This window comes from Aquarana catesbeiana, linkage group LG02 (assembly GCF_042186555.1).
Source record: "Aquarana catesbeiana isolate 2022-GZ linkage group LG02, ASM4218655v1, whole genome shotgun sequence".
Taxonomy (NCBI): Eukaryota; Metazoa; Chordata; class Amphibia; order Anura; family Ranidae; genus Aquarana; species Aquarana catesbeiana.
In genome coordinates this window covers 357,812,608-357,831,236 of record NC_133325.1, presented here as the reverse complement: position 1 = coordinate 357,831,236, position 18,629 = coordinate 357,812,608, and the positions used below count along the sequence as shown (strand labels likewise).

Sequence of the window (18,629 nt, the reverse complement as noted above, 5' to 3'; positions counted from 1 at the left end):
GGATTTTTTTCTGTTTTTTGGTTCCATAGACTTCAATGGATAAAAAAAATGTGTATTGAAAAACACAAAATGCACCTGGAATATGCTGCAAAGGTGTGAAGCAGGGAAAAGTCAAAGTTTTCCCTTTAGTTACACTTTGTCAAGGCAACTAATGCTGAGATAGACATATGGTTTTTATCAGGCGCTGCTGGATTTTCACTTCTCTGGTGTGTCAGAACCAGAAGCATTATTATACAGAGAGAAGGTGTGTGAAGAGCCGAGAGCTGTTATTGGTGGTGTCACTGAGCACTGCTGTACGGAATGAACAGACACTTCTAATATTCATACTGCCCGCCCTCTGCCGCTGGTCGCGGGTCATGGACGTCACACGAGTTGGCGGGGAGACACCGGTGTAGAACATGGCGGCGCTGGGAAAGGCTGGAGAGAAGTGGCAGAGCGTTGTGAGTGAGCACCGAGTGTTCTCCGAGCTCCGACACAAATACAAAGATGGGGAGGCGAGCCGACATAGTGCGAACCAACTGAAGAACCTGATATGTAGTCTGGACGGGGACCTGCTGGTGTGGAACCCGGAGCACAAATGTTTCCACATCATAAGTCTCATCAGCCTGGGCGCTGACAGTCCTCCGGAGAATGAGCAGGTGAGAGCCTATCCGTCCTGTGTGACCCTTCTCTCACTGGTATGTAGCTCCTCTCACTGGTATGTAGCTCAGAGACAGAAGAGGGCCTGCCATAATACACAGAGGACTCTAGTTCAATGAGGGCTCTAGCAGTGCCTCTTTTCCAGCCAGTGCCTGTTTGTGTCTAATTTGAGCCCCTATCCCTCTTTTCCCTCTATGGTCTCATGTACAGACCCACACATATAAATATACTTTAGGATTTGAAGTATATAAAGACAAAACTATTTTTTTAGTTTTGGATAGGGCAGGATTATCTGGACTCTACCCTAAATGGGAAGTTCTACTTTAACGCCCCCCACTTTTGGAGCTTTTTTTTGGGGGGTACTTAGTTTTAGCTGGTGTCCAAACTTTCCAAACAAAGGGCCAGTTTACTGTCCTTCAGACTTTAGGGGGGCTGGACTGTGGTTATTGAGAGTAGGAAAGGTCCTGACGTCAGTGGGTAAAAAAAAAACGTCAATGGAATGGATTATGCCTCGGGCCCCATTGTTGGTGTCATTGGGAGGCCCCCCATTGTTGGTGTCATTGGGAGGCCCCCATTGTTGGTGTCATTGGGAGGCCCCCATTGTTGGTGTCATTGGGAGGCCCCCATTGTTGGTGTCATTGGGAGGCCCCCCATTGTTGGTGTCATTGGGAGGCCCCCCATTGTTGGTGTCATTGGGAGGCCCCCCATTGTTGGTGTCATTGGGGGGGCCCCCTTGTTGGTGTCATTGGGGGGGCCCCCTTGTTGGTGTCATTGGGGGGGCCCCCTTGTTGGTGTCATTGGGGGGGCCCCCTTGTTGGTGTCATTGGGGGGGCCCCATTGTTGGTGTCATTGGGGGGGCCCCATTGTTGGTGTCATTGGGGGGGCCCCATTGTTGGTGTCATTGGGGGGGCCCCATTGTTGGTGTCATTGGGAAGGAATTCTGTCCCATTGTTGGTATCAGTAGATGAAATAGTGCCCCAAGGACCGGATAAAAGCAAGCAAAGGGCCATAGTTTGGAGACCACTGGCCTAGGCAATCGGAGCAGAAGTTCTACCTGTCCGCTACCTTCTGGCATATGTCACAGGTGGCTGCGGGACCATTGTTCACAATGCAGGGCACGACTCGCGAATGCACAGTGACAAGCTGGATATGAAGCCGCAGGGACTCTTAAGCTTCACATAGCTTCCCTTAAGCTTGGTACACACCATTCGTGTTTTTTTTTTTTTTTTTTTTTTTTTTTTTTTTTCATTCAATCTAGTGGGCTGAACAAAAAAAAAAAAAAGCTGACAGCTCCAGAGAAGCTGTACTAACAAACTGACATTAGTACAACAACCTCCCCTGCTGCTCTTTTGTGTCCGGAACACTCTGATCAGCGTTCTCTGCCATTGCCTGCTAGTTTTCCTGCATGCTTGTGGCCAGCTTCTGTAGGACCGGCTGCCATACACACGACGGGCTGAATGTCGGCTGCTGTCCTCCTTTTTTTTTTTTTGAACCGGCCGATGTTGCCTGACATTTGGCCCCTGTGTACTAGGCTTTAGTAAACATGCCAAGGACCCAAAGATCCGTGGAGAACCGACCTGTGTGAGAATGGTGCTGGATCCTCGGACAGGTAAGTGTTCTCCTTTTTTTTTAAGTCAGCAGCTGCAGTGTTTGTATTTGCTGACCTTTATTTTTTGGTAAAGTAGTAAAATTATATTCAAAAGTGTTTTTATTGTGTTTTTTTGTTTTTTTCCCCATCTTGGATAGAGTAAGGGAGGGTTATACCCCCTGAAAGGTTTATTTTTGCCCACTTTGTCCCAATGGGAAGATTTTCACTTCCTGTCCCATAACCAAAGCAGAAAGTGAGGGGGCAGGCAGGACCAAGCTTGACGTGGGAGGGGGCAGGCAGAACCAAGCGTGATGTGGGAGTAAGCCTAGATTCACATTGATGCAATTTGACACGTCAAATCAGCAGCTATTGCGGGCAATAGCACCATCCGAATTGGTGCGACGCCGCACTGATTCCCAAAAGTACTTTCTGTACTATGGGTGCGATTTCTCGCCGGGATTGACTCAGCGGTGTATACTGTATGTAGCCGAAGCTACATACAGTATTACCGCACATACAGCGGGCTGCATTTTATACCTGGCGTATAAGACGACCCCCGCTTTTTGGCCCTTTTTTTTTAAGTGTAAAAGGTCGTCTTATATGCCGGAAAATACGGTACCTTCATAGCAGTGTTTCATTTTAGTCTTAGGACTAAAATGGCATTTTAGTTTTAGTCTTTTGACTAAAATGGCTTTTAGTTTTAGTCGTATTTTAGTCGACTAAAATAGTATTCATTTAGTCGACTAAATTAACACTGCTTCATAGGGTTGTCAATTTACGCAGCTCTACACACACATATATAATCTCAGATCATCAAAAAATTTTATTATTACACAAAGATATCCCAAGTAAATACAAAATGCAGTTTTTAAATGATGGTTTATCATTTATTAAGGCAAAAAAGCTGTCCAAACATGCCTGGCTTTATGTGAAAAAGTAATTGCCCCCTAAACCTAATAACTGGTTGTGCCACCCTTGGCGGCAACAACTGCAATCAAGCGTTTGCGATAACTGGCAATGGGGGTTATTTACAAAAGGCAAATCCACTTTGCACTAGAAGTGCAGTCGCTGTAAATGCGAGCGGGACATGCAAGGAAAATAAAAAACAGCATTTTAGCTTGCACATGAATTAAAACAATTCTGCAAAGAAGTGTGGGCCAAAATTGCTCCACAGCAATGTGAAAGACTCATCGGGGGTTATTTACGAAAGGCAAATCCACTTTGCACTGCAAGTGCACTTGGAAGTGCAGTCGCTGTAAATGCGAGCGGGACATGCAAGGAAAATAAAAAACAGCATTTTAGCTTGCACATGATTGGATGATAAAATCAGTAGAGCTTCCCCTCATTTCAGATCTACCCCTCAGATTTACAGCGACTGCACTTCCAAGTGCACTTGCAGTGCAAAGTGGATTTGCCTTTCGTAAATAACCCCCGATGAGTCTTTCACATTGCTGTGGAGCAATTTTGGCCCACTCTTCTTTGCAGAATTGTTTTAATTCAGCCATATTTGAGGGTTTTCCAGCATGAATGGCCTGTGTACGGTCATGATACAACATCTCAATTGGATTTAAGTCCGGGCTTTAACTAGGCCACTCCAAAACCTAAATTTTGTTTTGTTTGAACCATTTGGAGGTGGACTTGCTGTTGTGTTTTGGATTGTTGTCCTGCTGCATAACCCAAGTGCAGTTGAGCTTGCGTTCACGAACTGATGGCCCGGACATTCTTCTTTAGGATTTTCTGGTAGAGCTCAGAATTTATGGTTCCATCAATTATGGTAAGTCGTCCAGATCCTAAAGCTGCAAAGCAGCCCCAGACCATCACGCTACCACCACCATGTCTGACTGTTGGTATGATGTTCTTATTATGAAATTCTGTATTCGTTTTATGCCAGATGTAACGGGACGCACACCTTCCAAAAAGTTACATTTTTGTCTCAACAGTCCACAGAATATTTGCCTAAAAGTCTTTGGGATAATCAAGATGTTTTTTGGTAAATGTGAGATGAGACTTTGTTCTTTTTGGTCAGCAGTGGCTTTGGCCATGGATGCCATTTTTGCCCAGTCTTTCTAATTGTTGAATCATGAACACTGATCTTACCTGAGGCAAGTGAGGCCTGCAGTTCTTTAGATGTTGCTGTGGGTTCTTTTATAACCTCCTGGATGAGTCGTCGTCATGCTCTTGGAGTAATTTTTGTAGGCCACTCCTGATAAGGTTCACCACTGTTCCAAGTTATCTCCATTTGTGGATAATGGCTCTCTCCATGGTTCACTGGAGTTCCAAAGCCTTAGAAATGGCTTTGAAACCTTTCCTAGACCGATACATGTACATTACTTTGTTTCTAATCTGTTCTTGATTTTCTTGAGCGTGTTTCACTTTGTCAGACCTTCTATTTATGTGATTTCTTGATTCAAAAGGCCTGGCAGTAATCATGCCTGGGTTTGGCAAGTGAGCTTTCCAAAAATTTGTGGTTAATCACAGTTCATTCATGATTCAGCAGGGGAGTGGCCAATTACTTTTTCACATAGGGCCAGGCAGGTTTGAATAGCTTTTTTCCCTTAATAAATTAAATAATTTAAAAGCTGCATCTTGGATTTACTCGGGTTATCTTTGTGTAATATTAAAATTAACATTTATTTGATGATCTGAATCATTTAAGTGTGAGAAATATGCCAAAAAATAAAAATCAGGAAGGGGGCAACTGTATACACTGAGCAAAATTATAAACGCAGCACTTTTGTATTTGCCCCTATTTATCATGAGCTGAACGCAAAGATCTACGACTTTTTCTATGTACACAAAAGGCCTATTTCTCTCAAATATTATTCACAAATCTGTCTACATCTGTGTTAGTGAGCAATTCTCCTTTGCCGAGATAATCCATCCACCTCACAGGTGTGGCATATCAAGATGCTGATTAGACAGAATGATTATTGCACAGGTGTGCCTTTGGCTGGCCGCAATAAAAGGCCACTCTAAAATGTGCAGTTTTGTCACACAGCACAATGCCACAGATGTCGCAAGTTTTGAGGGAGCGTGCAATTGGCATGCTGACTGCAGGAATGTCCACCAGAGCTGTTCCCCTTGAATTGAATGTTCATTTCTTTACCATAAGCCATCTCCAAAAGCGTTTCAGAGAATTTGGCAGTACATCCAACCGGCCTCACAACAGCAGACCACATGTAACCACACTAGCTCAGGACCTCACATCCAGCATCTGCACCTCCAAGAACGTCTCAGACCAGCCACCCGGACAACTGCTGCAACAATTGGTTTGCATAACCAAAGAATTTCTGCACAAACTGTCAGAAACCGTCTTGGGGAAGCTCATCTGCATGCTCCTCATCCGGGTCTCGACCTGACTGCAGTTCGTCATCGTAACCGACTTGAGTGGGCAAATGCTCACATTCTATGGCATCTGGCACTTTGGAGAGGTGTTCTCTTCATGGATGAATCCCGATTTTCACTGTACAGGGCAGATAGCAGACAGCGTGTATGGCGTTGTGTGGGTGAGCGGTTTGCTGATGTCAACGTTGTGGATGGAGTGGCCCATGGTGGCGGTGGGGTCATGTATGGGCAGGCGTATGCTATGGACCGCTTGCACAGGTGCATTTTATTGATGGCATTTTGAATGTACAAAGATACCGTGACAAGATCCTGAGGCCCATTGTAGTGCCATTCATCCACCACCACATCACCTCATGTTGCAGCATGATAATGCACGGCCCAATGTTGCAAGGATCTGTACACAATTCCTGGAAGCTGAAAACATCCCAGTTCTTGCATGGCCGGCATACTTGCCGGACATTTCACCCATTGAGCATGTTTGGGATGCTCTGGATTGGCGTATACGGCATCGCGTTCCAGTTCCTGCCAATATCCAGCAACTTCGCACAGCCTTTAAGGTGGAATGAACCAACATTCCACAGGCCACAATAAACAACCTGATCAACTCTATGCAAAGGAGATGTACTGCACTGCGTGGGGCAAATGGTGGCCAGCCTAAGGCACACCTGTATAATCATGCTGTCTAATCAGCATCTTGATGTGATCAAATCACAGGTTTGTGAACAATATTTGAGCGAAATTAGCCTTTTGTGTACATAGAAAAAGTCATAGATCTTTGGGTTCAGCTCATGATAAATAGGGACAAACACAAGTTTTGCGTTTTTATAGTTTTGCTCAGTGTATATGTGCGTGTGTGTGTATATGTGTGTGTATATATATATATATATATATATATATATATATATATATATATATATATATATATATATATATATATATATATATATATATATATATATATATATATAATGTATTATTATTAAATAAATTGGTTAACAAGCGTTTTGAAAGACTAGCAACTTTTTAAAAAAAATCCTGACTCGGTTTGCGAGTGTTTCGCAAAAGGAACAGAATTCAAGCTAATGTGGTGTGCAGTACCGCGTTTGGCTAGAGGTTCGGGGGCGACGGTGACACTCGTAACGGTTCAGTGCTGTTCGGAAATACTCCGTTCCCCAGTTCAGCCGTGCTATCCCCGAGTATTTGAGGCTCACCGGCGCCCCTCCCCCTTTTTCTGGCTACTTGTGGTATTGCATGCAATAGAAGTCAATGCCGAACAAATTATCTTTGTTTCCATTGACTTCTATGGGGAAACTCGCTTTGATATGCGAGTGCTTTGGATTACAAGCATTCTCCTGGAACAGATATTAAAATTATTCACCCTGCCTTCAAGAAGCTTGCAACCTAAAGTCACTTATTCACATTCATATACCAAAGCCGGTTTAGACAGGACCCAATTGACCTACCAACATGTCTTTGGAGTGTAGGATGAAACCCAGGCAGGCACAGGTAGAACATGCCGATTCCAGGCAGGTAGTGCCATGGTTGGGATTCAAACCGATGACCCTAGTGCTGCTAGGTGGAAGTGCTAACCACTTGGCCACTGTGCTGCCTAATTGTCTGGAGCAGTGTTTCTCAACTCCAGTCCTCAAGGCGCACCAACAGGTCATGTTTTCAGGATTTCCCTCAGATGAAACAGCTGTGGTAATTACTAAGGCAGTAATACTGATCAAATCACCTGTGCAAAATAGTGGAAATCCTGAAAACATGACCTGTTGGTGTGCCCTGAGGACTGGAGTTGAGAAACACTGGTCTGGAGTATGTTCATGACAGATTTTTTTTTTTTTCCCCATCACAAATGCCGTTTGAATGGCAACAGATTCTCAAACAGTATAGTAGCTTTCACAAGTCTTGTTTGTTCTGTTTTTTCCATCTGAAGCAGTTGTGATAATTAACCACTTTTTTTGTTTTTTAATTCACCAGAGATTACTGTGCATTCACAACCCACTTTTCGAAGTTAGTCAAGTCTTGTTAAGTCCTGCAAGACGTCATATTGCTCTCATTGGAACCAAAGGTTTGATGGTTCTGGAAGTGCCTGAGCGGTGGGGGAGAAAGTCTGAATTTGAAGGAGGTGAAAAAGCTGTCAACTGCAGGTATTTCTCTGATTCAATATTTTATCTTTTGTGTAAGTGGACTTTTTTTAAATGAAGGGAGCACGGTGTGCTGCAGGTTTCCTTTTTTTGCTTATGCAAAATCTTATCACTCCTCATCTACTAAATTCAGTAAAGCTACATTTTTATTTTGAAATTGCCCCAATGACCCTTATGTTCATCTCCTGCTAAGTAAGCATCTAGACAAGTTACAAGTGGTCTTCATAGCACTGCCTGCATTAGGCTTAGTTAAGCTGTTTTGAATGAACCCAGTACAAAAAAAAAAAAAACTGAATCAAACACATTCCTATTCTGGAATATTTTGCACTGTGCTCATTAAAAAAACCTAGGGTAGGTGTATACAATAGATGGACCATTGATCATAGGGTTCAATAAACTTTATAAACAAGTGCAGGAAGGATGCTGTTCTAGCTGGGCTCTGACAAACACTTAAATGGCTGTTAACACAAGCTCTAAAATTTAAAATGCAAATCAAATTATTAAAGTGGTTCTAAAGCCAAAACGTTTAACTTCTGCATTATGGCAAAAAATGTTTTGTAAGTTTGTCCTCCCCCTTCCCAGTGTGTAGTGGAAGAGGAGACAAGAGATCCAGCGCTGTGCATGCATTCTCCCCTCTCTTCACACAGGGACTTGGGAAGCAACAGGAGCCATTGGGTTAGTTCACTGTAGATGAAAACAAACTACAGCTTTGACCAAAGTTGAATAATGCCCTTGCTGTAGGTGTAGGCCATTTATGTACCTCCTGAAACTTGACTGCTCACCTCCTCTATTGCAGGAGCAAGCTCTCAACGCTGAGCTCAGAGCTACTGCATTAGGGAGAGAGAGAGCTTATGAACGGGTTTGAATCGGAAAGAAAAAAAAATCCCTCCTGTTATGTCGGAGGTGAGAAGTAATGACTGGTTGGCAATATCCTGGGAGTATTACAGTTGGGCTTAGGCGGTATGTAAGTGGCCTACTAGCAAGGATATTATTCAACTTCAGTCAAACCTGCACAGTTTATATCTACAAACATGCAGTTTTTTGGAACGGTGAACCAACCCTTTCAGAGATCCTGGCGGTCTATTATTGGGGGATCTGAAATCTGCTATGGTAGAAACATTGAATATTGGCTTAATCTTCATGCATTCTATGCATTAAGATAAAAAAAACCTTCTGAATTTACAACCACTTTTAAATTCCAAATTTGAGAGTACAGGAGAATATATTAAATACAATGATGGCTATAAGTTCCAATACATGCTTTACTTTCTCAAGTTCCTATAAGAGTCATACTCTGTGATGGTTTTTTTTTTCCCCCCACATAGAACTATACCTTTTGCAGAGAGAATGCTTTCCAGCTCCACTTCTCTTTTTCTAAAACAAGCAATATGGTACCCCAGTGAAACCCAAGAACCTCATCTCATTCTGTTAACATCTGACAACACCATCAGGTAAAATATTTTTTGTCCTTTGTGTTTTTTTGCACAGTTATGTTGATTTAGTATATACTATTTTAGTAGAATACAGGGCAAGAACCTAAAAGGGAGAATTTTATCCTTATAATGTGTGTGGGGGAAAAAAAATATAAAAATATATATTAAAATTATTATTATATAAATATTACACACACAGCGGGTTAAATAAGTGTCACCACATGTCGGTAACAATCCATACAAAGAAACCAACACAAGTTCAGAAATTAAGTTATGTGTAATAAAATGGAATGACACAGGGAAAAGGTATTGAATACATGAAGAAAGGAAGGTGCAAAAAGGCATGGAAAGCCAAGACACCAGCTGAAATCTGTTAGAAAGCAATATTGCCCCTTGTCAGTGCAAATTATCAGCTGGTTCAGCCTCAACTGTTGGCCTGTAAAAAGGTGTTTCATTATTGAAGTGTCGCATAAGAAACATCGCCTGATGGGCCAAGAGCTCTCAAGACCTTCGCAACCTTATTGTTGCAAAACCTACTGATGGCATTGGTTACAGAAGGATTTCTAAAATTCTGAATGTTCCAGTGAGCACTGTTGGGGCCATGATCCGTAAGTAGAAAGAAAATAATTTCACCATAAAACGGCTAGGGGCTCGTCGCAAGATTTCTGACAGAGTGAAAAGAGTTGTCCAAGGAACACTTGTGGAGAGCTTCAGAAAGACCTGGAATTAGCAGGTACAGTTGTTTCAAAGAAAGCAAATAAGTAATGCACTCAACTGCTATGGCCTGTATGCACGCTTACCACGCAAGACTCCATTAATAATAATCACTCACTAAATTAGCAGGTGAGTCAGCGCTTCACTGGCAGACAAATAGTCATTTACAATCCATAGAAGACATATGCAGGGTGGTAAGCTTGATAGGAGAAAAGATGTACAGTCACCGGAAGATCCTCGATGGGTATGGGGTCCCCTCAAGACATGTAAACAATAAAGGAGGGCGCCAGATAAGTATATGTCAAACATAAACCACAATTAATTCAGAAAACGCTTACATCTAAAAATGCTGTATACTGCACACAGGGCTGGTAGAATGGAGCAATGGTCTCGATGGACTGGAGAGTAGCCGCAATAGCACATGCCAGGAGCGTCAGGTGCTCTGGGTGTCCACATTCTGGTAGAAAGAACAAGTGGGCGGGGGGGGGGGGGGGGGGGCACAGATTGGCATAACGAGGTGCAAACGAGGCACCCATAGCTCTACCATGCATCTGGAGATAATAACCCCCAAGGTGGCCAAATAGTGTCCTAATGCAGTAAGCCCAACCTCATGTGGGATGGATGTATGTAACATAACGTCCAAGGATAGCCAGGAATAGGAGTCCTCCCATGTGTATTTGGATAATGTGTCCAAAAATTGAGATGAGTCACGGACATAGGATGGCAATGACTAGACTATAGACTGAAGGAAGGAGTACACATACTGAGACAGGCCACTGGTGAGATTATCCATGGCTGCGATGATCGGCCTCCCCGGGGGATAAGTTAGATCCTTATGCACCTCAGGTAGATGGTAAAAGTAGGGGTGCTTGTATAGTTCCTTTATAGAGGAATTTACACTCTCCTACATTAATGGCCTTCTCCCTTAATGCTTGATCTACTAGAATTTCCCAAGGCGTCTTTCAGGACAGCACCTGAGAGATGGTGACTCCTCCCACCGGACCACAGGAAACACCTTCTTCCTCCAGAACTTTAAAAGGAGGCAACTCCCCTACCACACCTCCGACCTGGAGGAAACATTTTTTGGAGGGGAGGCAGGATCTCTTGGGTGCTCCTGAGAGACAAGGTCTCCTCTTCTTCTTCTTTTTTTTTTTTTTTTTTCCTCCCTTTTCTAAGAGACATTCAGCCCTCCCGTCTAACCAGGGCTTTGGGAGCGGTAGGTTCGGGCTCCTCTTGCCCCCTAGGTGCTTGGGGAGAGCCGTAGTAGATCCGGTGACCCGCTCCAGTGTCCTGGGAGTGGCGGCTGTGCGTGCACCGCCGGCATTTTGCGTTGGCCGAGAGGAATTCTCAGCCGCGCCGGAAGTGACACTTCCTATTAGCAGGTCAGCGTTAATACCCCTCTGCGGTATGGAACAAGGTCCCCAAGCTGGATGCTGTCTTCTGCCAGGTCTCTAGATCCACCGACCTGGCCTTTGAAGACATGGGGGTCCTAAGGGATCCAATGGATAAGCATATGGATCTTTTGCTCGAGATCTTGGCAGTCGGTCGTGAGCAATTTAAAGCCAGCTATGGCAACGACATGCGTAGCTGGGAACCTGGAGTATTGGGTTAACCAGCTAAAAGCTCATATAGTAGCGGATTCACCTAAACAAGAGATTTTGGATTCTTTTTCTACCTTGTCCTCTGCGGTAGCCTATATAGCAGATCCTTCAGCCGAAGCAATTAGAATGTTAGCTAGATCAGCAGCCCTAACAAATTTGGCAAAAAGAGCATTATGGCTGAAGACTTGGCCAGGTGATGTAGCATTGAAGAGCAAGCTCTGTGGGATTCCTTTTTTTTGGGTGACCTCCTCTTTGGCTTTGATCTAGATACAATTCTAGACAGGACTGCCAATAGGAAGAAGTCCTTCCCAGTAAAGAAGAAACAACCCCAAAGTGCTTTTTTCTACCTCCAAAGTGTTCAGGAGGAGGACAGAAAGTCCAAGGGGAGGAGGAAGAATTGGTCCGCACAAAAAGCTAAAGGCAAAGGTGGAATCCTTTTCCATCCTCCGCAAGCCGAAAAATCCCAATGACTCGACCGTGCGGGTGGGCGGAAGGCTGCATAATTTCCATGCGCAGTGGTCAGGCTTAAGATCAAATCAGTTTTATACTGACCATTCTTTCTCAGGGCTACACAATAGAGTTTATGGAACCCCCCCAAGAAGATTTTTTATGACGAATACCCCAAAGTATCCAGTTAAAAGCCCTGGCCTTGAATCGCTCTTTAAGAGAACTGATGCTGCAGGGTGTAGTGATCCGAGTGCCACCAGAAGAGCGGCAACAGGGTTTTTATTCTCACTTTTGTTTTTTGTTTTTTGGTAAGAAAGCCAACAGGAAAATTCTGATTGATTCTCGATCTCAAACCTCTGAACAAGTACGGAAAGTTCAAGATGGACTAGATTTTTTTTCAGTCAGAAATCTGCTGACCCCAGAATGTTACATGGCGTCAATAGATTTAAGGGATGCATACCTGCATATCCCAATCTCACTCCAGTCCCAGAAGTATCTTAGGTTGGCGGTAAAGAGGGAAGGCGTGATTCATCTGCCGTTCAGGGCCTTGCCATTCGGGCTGTCATCCTCACCTCAGATCTTTACCAAGGTGATGACGGATGCTCTACCCCTGCTTCATCTTCAGGGAATCGCAGTGATTCCCTCTTTAGACGACCTACTATTCTTTGCCCCCTCAGGGGGGAGGTTACAGGACAACTTAACCAAAGCACGCAACCATCTGGAATCTCTAGGATGGATTCTAAATCTTCAGAAATCCTCCCTAAATCTGTCACAGGAGATTTTCTTTCTAGGCTATCAAATCAACTCAATGGAACAGAATATCCCTCCCCCCCCCGAGAAAAAGGATGAGGTCCAGTGCACTGTCGATGCTGCAGACCAACCAGCCAATAACGATAAGATAAGTTATGTTGGCATTAGGGGTACTGACCTCAACAATGCCAGCTATTCAGTGGGCAAGACTGCACTTCAGGTGTCTACAATCTTTTCTCCTGAGGTCATGGGACCACAGCTTAAGATCCCTGGACACGGAGCTGAAGATTCCAACCAGGGTGAAGAGGTCACTATGGTGGTGGAAGAGTCAGGATCTCCTATCAAGAAGTCTAGATTGGGCCTTTTAAAGTCGAAAGAAGACTGACGACAGATGCCATCTCCTGAGGATGGGGGGCCCACCTAGAGAAGAACTTCACTCAAGGAAGTTGGTCCAAGGAGGTGGCGACGACAAGGTCCTCAAATTAGAGAGAACTGAAGGCGATCTCTTTATCTCTGGTAGTATTCGTGCAGGATCTCCTGTTTCATCACGTTCAAGTGTTAACGGACAACGCCACGGCTGTGGCTTATCTAAACTGATGGGGGCACAAGGAGCAGAGCCTTACAAGCTCTGGCAATGGAAATCCTTCTGTGGGCAGTGAAGCACTTGCTATCCCTGTCAATAATGCACCTAAAGGGGATCCTGAACAGAGTGGCGGATTTCCTGAGCAGGTGCCCCATTCGGGAATCAGAGTGGTCTTTGAATCTGCAGGTCTTCGCAATGATTGCCAGTATGTGTGGACAGCAAGAGGTGGACCCATTTGCTTCAAAGGAGAATGCACAGGTTCCTCAGTTATTTTCCTTAAAAAATCGCGACAGGTCGCTATGGACAGACGCTCTGGTGCATCCGTGGAGATTTCACCTTTGCTATGCTTAATCCCACTGATATTAAGGAAGATTCAGCAGGAAAAGGTACCAGTCATCCTAATTAATGTATTTATTGGCGTATAACACTCACTTTTCACCCTTAAAATTGGGTGCAAATAGTGTGTGCATGTTATACGCCGATACTGCAATTTGGGTTACTTAGGAGGGAATGGGGCGGGGGGGGCGGGACAAGAGCCATCAGATTACATATAGCGAGAATCTCCTGTTTACTCAGCGGCCTCTGTAATAGGAAGTCCCGTCTCCTGGGCCGGCATTGGACCAGTGTTCTGTCTATCATAGAGGCTGCTCCAGGAAGCGGGACTTTGTATTAAAGAGGCCGCCAAGTAAACGGGAGATTCTTGCTGTATGTAATCTGACAGGGCTTGTCCCATCCCCCTCCCTGTCCCCTCCGAGGCAGCAGTAATCTGAGGTGAGGCTGCAGGTGGGCACTGATTAGGCTGCATTCATGGCAATGGTGAGGCTACAGATGGGCATTGATCAAGCTGCATTGATGGGCATGGTGAGGCTGCATTGATGGGCACTGACCCTTATTTTGCTTCAAAGTTCTTTATTTAAAATTTTAAGTTTCTTTTTCTTGAAACTTCCCTCCTAAAATGAAGGTGCGTGTTATACGCCTGTGCGTGTTATATGCCGATAAGTACGGTACTCAGTTTTGGCCGTAAAGGGCCTGGTTCTCAACCATTCTGGGAATGGCAATCAAGCCTTGTTGGCATCTAATGCCCCATACACACGGTCGGATTTTCCGATGGAAAATGTCCGATCGGAGCGTGTTGTCGGAAATTCCGACCGTGTGTGGGCTCCATCGGACATTTTCCATCGGATTTTCTGACACACAAAGTTGGAGAGCAGGAGATAAAATTTTCCGACAACAAAATCCGTTGTCGGAAATTCCTATCGTGTGTACACAAATCCGACGGACAAAGTGCCACGCATGCTCAGAATAAATAAAGAGATGAAAGCTATTGGCCACTGCCCCGTTTATAGTCCCGACATACATGTTTTACGTCACCGCGTATAGAACGATCGGATTTTCCGACAACTTTGTGTGACCGTGTGTATGCAAGACAAGTTTGAGCCAACATCCGTCGGAAAAAATCCTAGGATTTTGTTGTCGGAATGTCCGAACAAAGTCCGACCGTGTGTACGGGGCATAACTCTCAGGCAGGATCTGCTTATCCAGGGTCCAGTAAATCATCCAGAAGTGGCCGTCCTGTCTCTCGCAGCCTGGTATCTGAGGAGCAGCTTCTAAGGAACAAGGGGTTTTCTGACCGTCTGATTACAACATTGCTATCAAGTAGAAAAAGGGTAACGAGGGCCATATATACAGTATACTAAAGTTTGGAAGGTCTGTAATTCATGGTGCGATTCATCTGCCCAAGACCCAAGGAGCCAGGTTTCCATCTTGGAGTTCTTGCAAGATGGGGCAGATAAGGGACTAGCAGTCAGTACCTTGAAAGCATAGGTTGCTGCGCTAGCAGTGTTCTTAGAAAGATCTGTGGCTTCTGAACCTCCTGGTAGTCATATTTTTTAGAGCTCTTGCAAGATCAAGGCCAGCACCGGTCAGGAATTTCCCTAAGTGGGACTTGTCAGTAGTCCTGCAATCCCTAGCAAGGAGTCCATTTGAACCTCTGGAGGAAGCGTCACTCGGATGTCTCACTCTTAAAGCTATGTTCCTAATCGCCATTACCTCAGCACGCAGGATCAGTGAACTACATGCTCTGTCAATTAGGGAACCTTACCTGTCAGTGTTTCCAGATAGTTATCTTTAGGAAACACCCAAAGTTCTTACTAAAGGTAGCTTCAATACATAAGACATTGTGCTCCCAACCTATTGTGCTAACCCATCGGGGGAGAAGGAAGGAGACCTTTTTTCGTTAGACGTCAAAAGAATTTTATTACGCTATCTAGAAATTACAAAGAACTTTAGATGTTTTTTTTGGGGGGGGGGGGCAAAAAGAAAGGTTGCCAAGCTTCTAAAGGTTCATTAGCCAGATGGCTATAATTATCCATCCTGGAAGCATACTTGCATGCAGGGTTGTCTCCACCAGATGGAATTCGTGCACACACAACCAGTGCTTGTGGCCACTTGGGCAGAATGAGCTGGTGCCACCGCTGAACAAATTTGCAAGGCGGCAACGTGGTCAAGTTTCTGCAACATTACAGACTGGATCTCACATCTGCCAGTGATCAGGTGTTTGGCAGGAAGGTCCTGCAGGCTGTTGTCCTGCCCTAAGGGGGTAAGTCTCTGTTATCCTCTCAGGTGCTGTCCTGAAAGACTTCTGGAAAACAAGTTACCGGTAAGACTAACTTGAATTTTTAAGTTCAGGCTGAAAAGTCTCAAAAAAACCAAAAACTTAATAGGTAGTGGAGTTAGACAAGTCTATCAGCTTCTTTTTTATAATCGGACCTATTTTGGATCACCACACCACCTCCCTTATCAGCCTGTTTTATAACAAGATAACAATGGTTATGGGCTAGGTTATCAAGTGCTTGTTAAACACTCTGACCATGAGATTGCACCACAACACCCTGGTGTTTCTCCACACAAAACTATGGGGGGGCCTTCCCCAACCACTCGCTGCAGTAAATGGGCACCATTTAGATTCATTTTCTGTGTTCTGCAAAAACCTGGTTGATCCTGTTGTTTCTCTATCTCCACCTTCTGCCCATGTCCCCAATTCAGTTGAGGATTTTGCAGCTGTGGTGGTTCTCAGTTTTCAGTGAATTTCTATGCTTAGCATTTCCTCCCTGTCACATCTGAGCAGCCCATTTGACTATAGAGTCACACAAGTGGGCATATACACAGTTGTAAATTAGTAGATTAATGGTGGCTTCTCCTCCCTGTTATTCTAAGACACAAGCTGGAGGGGCATAACACGGTCTGTGACTGGCAGAAATCCACACACCATGTTTACACAAAATAATTAATAAAGATTTAATTTTAAATATATATTTGTATGACAATTTAACCGCATGCCGACCGGGCCATAGCCGAAAGACGGCTACAGCGCGGTCGGCTTATTCTGGGTGGGCGTCCATGGACGTCCTCCCAGAATCCTGCTCTCGCACGCCCCTGGGGCACGCACCCGAGAACATCCGTGACTGACCCGGCGGATCACGGTAAACGGCCGCTGATAGCGCCCGTTTACCATGTGATTGCTCCGTCAAATGACGGAGCGATCACATGTAAACAAACTGGCGTCATGTCATGACGCCACTTCCTCCCTCCCCTCTGTGTACCGATCGGTACAGAGGGAGAGGAGAGGGGGAGGGATCGGATGGCAGCAGTGTTGTGGGCTGCATCTGTAGTGCCCACAGCGCTGCTCAGTGACAAATACAGTCACATCCAGCCAGCCATCCATCCATACATGCTCAGCCATCCCTCCATACTATAATGCGCTGCAATACCCAGCACTACCCCGCAATGCTCTGCAACACCCCGCAATGCTCTGCAACACCCCGCAATGCTCTGCAACACCCCGCAATGCTCTGCAACACCCCGCACTACCCAGTCATACTCAGCGATACCCTGCAATACCCAGCCATGCTCAGCCATGCTCAGCCATGCTCAGCCATGCTCAGCCATGCTCAGCCATGCTCAGCCATGCTCGGCTATACTCGGCCGTACTCGGCCTCTGTATGTGGCCAGGCTGTGGAAGTCTCACACATGTGGTATCGCCCTACTCAGGAAGAGTAGCAGAATCTATTTTGGGGTGTCATTTTTGGTATGTACGTGCTATGTGTTAGAAATATTGTATAAATGGACAACTTTGTGTTAAAGTGTTTTAACCACTTCCCGCCCGCCGTCATATGACGTCCTTGACTTTATGCGGGGATATCTGAATGATGCCTGCAGCTACAGGCATCATTCAGATATCAGCTTTTTCAGCTGGCGATTCCCTACACCATAAGAATGATCATAGCGGCTGTCCCACTGCTTGATCGTTCTTGCGGGAGGCGATGGTCCCCCCCCCCCCCCCCTTCCCGCCGCCCTCCAGTGCTTCTACCGACTCACTGCTACGATCGAAGCCAGGATCGTTTCTTTTTTTTTTTTTTTTTCAGGCTTCCCAGCCTAGAGGTGAGATGTGGGGTCTTATTGACCCCATATCTCACTGTAAAGAGGACCTGTCATGCCATACTCCTATTACAAGGGATGTCTACATTCCTTGTAATAGGAATAAAAGTGATCAAATTTTTTTTTTTTTTTTTTTTTCTTTTTAGGAAAAAAGTGTCAAACTAAAATAAAGTTAAATGAACAATAAAAAGAAAAAAAAAAACATTTTTAAAGCGCCCCTGTCCGTGTGCTCGCATGCAGAAGCGAATGCACACGTAAGTCCTGCCCACATATGAAAACGGTGTTCAAACCACACATGTGAGGTATCGGTGCGAACGTTAGAGCGAGAGCAATAATTCTGGCCCTAGACCTCCTCTGTAACTTAACATGTAACCAGTAAAAAATTTTAAAGCATCGTCTATGGGGATTTTTAAGTAGCGAAGTTTGGCACCATTCCACGAGCGTGTGCAATTTTGAAGGGTGACATGTTAGGTATCTATTTACTCAGCATAACTTCATCTTTCACATTATGCAAAAACATTGGGCCAACTTTACTGTTTTTTGTTTTTTTTTGTTTTTTTTTTAAAGCACAAAACTGTTTGTTTTTTTTTTTTCCCAAAAAAAAAACCGTTCAAAACATTGCTGCGCAAATACCGTGCGAGATAAAAAGTTGCAACAACCGCCATTGTATTCTCTAGGGTCTTTGCTAAAAAAAAAAAACATATACTGTATAATGTTTTGGGGTTCTATGTAATTTTCTAGCAAATACATGATGATTTTTACATGTAGGAGAGAAATGTCAAAATTGGCCTGGGTGCTCCAGAACGCCTGAAGGTGCTCCCCTGCATGTTGGGCCTCTGTATGTGGCCACGCTGTGTAAAAGTCTCACACATGTGGTATCGCCATACTCAGGCGTAATAGCAGAATGTGTTTTGGGGTGTAATTTGTGGTATGCATATGCGGTGT

General features: G+C 44.7%; 1 protein-coding gene across 1 annotated transcript in view; it reads left to right on the top strand.

Annotated features, from left to right (window-relative positions):
- The first annotated feature begins 343 nt into the window (after positions 1-343).
- Positions 344-18,629, top strand: part of NUP88 (nucleoporin 88) — a 41,650-nt gene continuing 23,364 nt past the window's right edge. Inside the window, exons 1-3 of the mRNA XM_073615021.1 lie at positions 344-638; positions 7,553-7,722; positions 9,045-9,170. Coding sequence (XP_073471122.1) covers positions 399-638; positions 7,553-7,722; positions 9,045-9,170 — 536 coding nt within the window. The 5' untranslated portion in view covers positions 344-398. The remainder of the gene's footprint in view (positions 639-7,552; positions 7,723-9,044; positions 9,171-18,629) is intronic.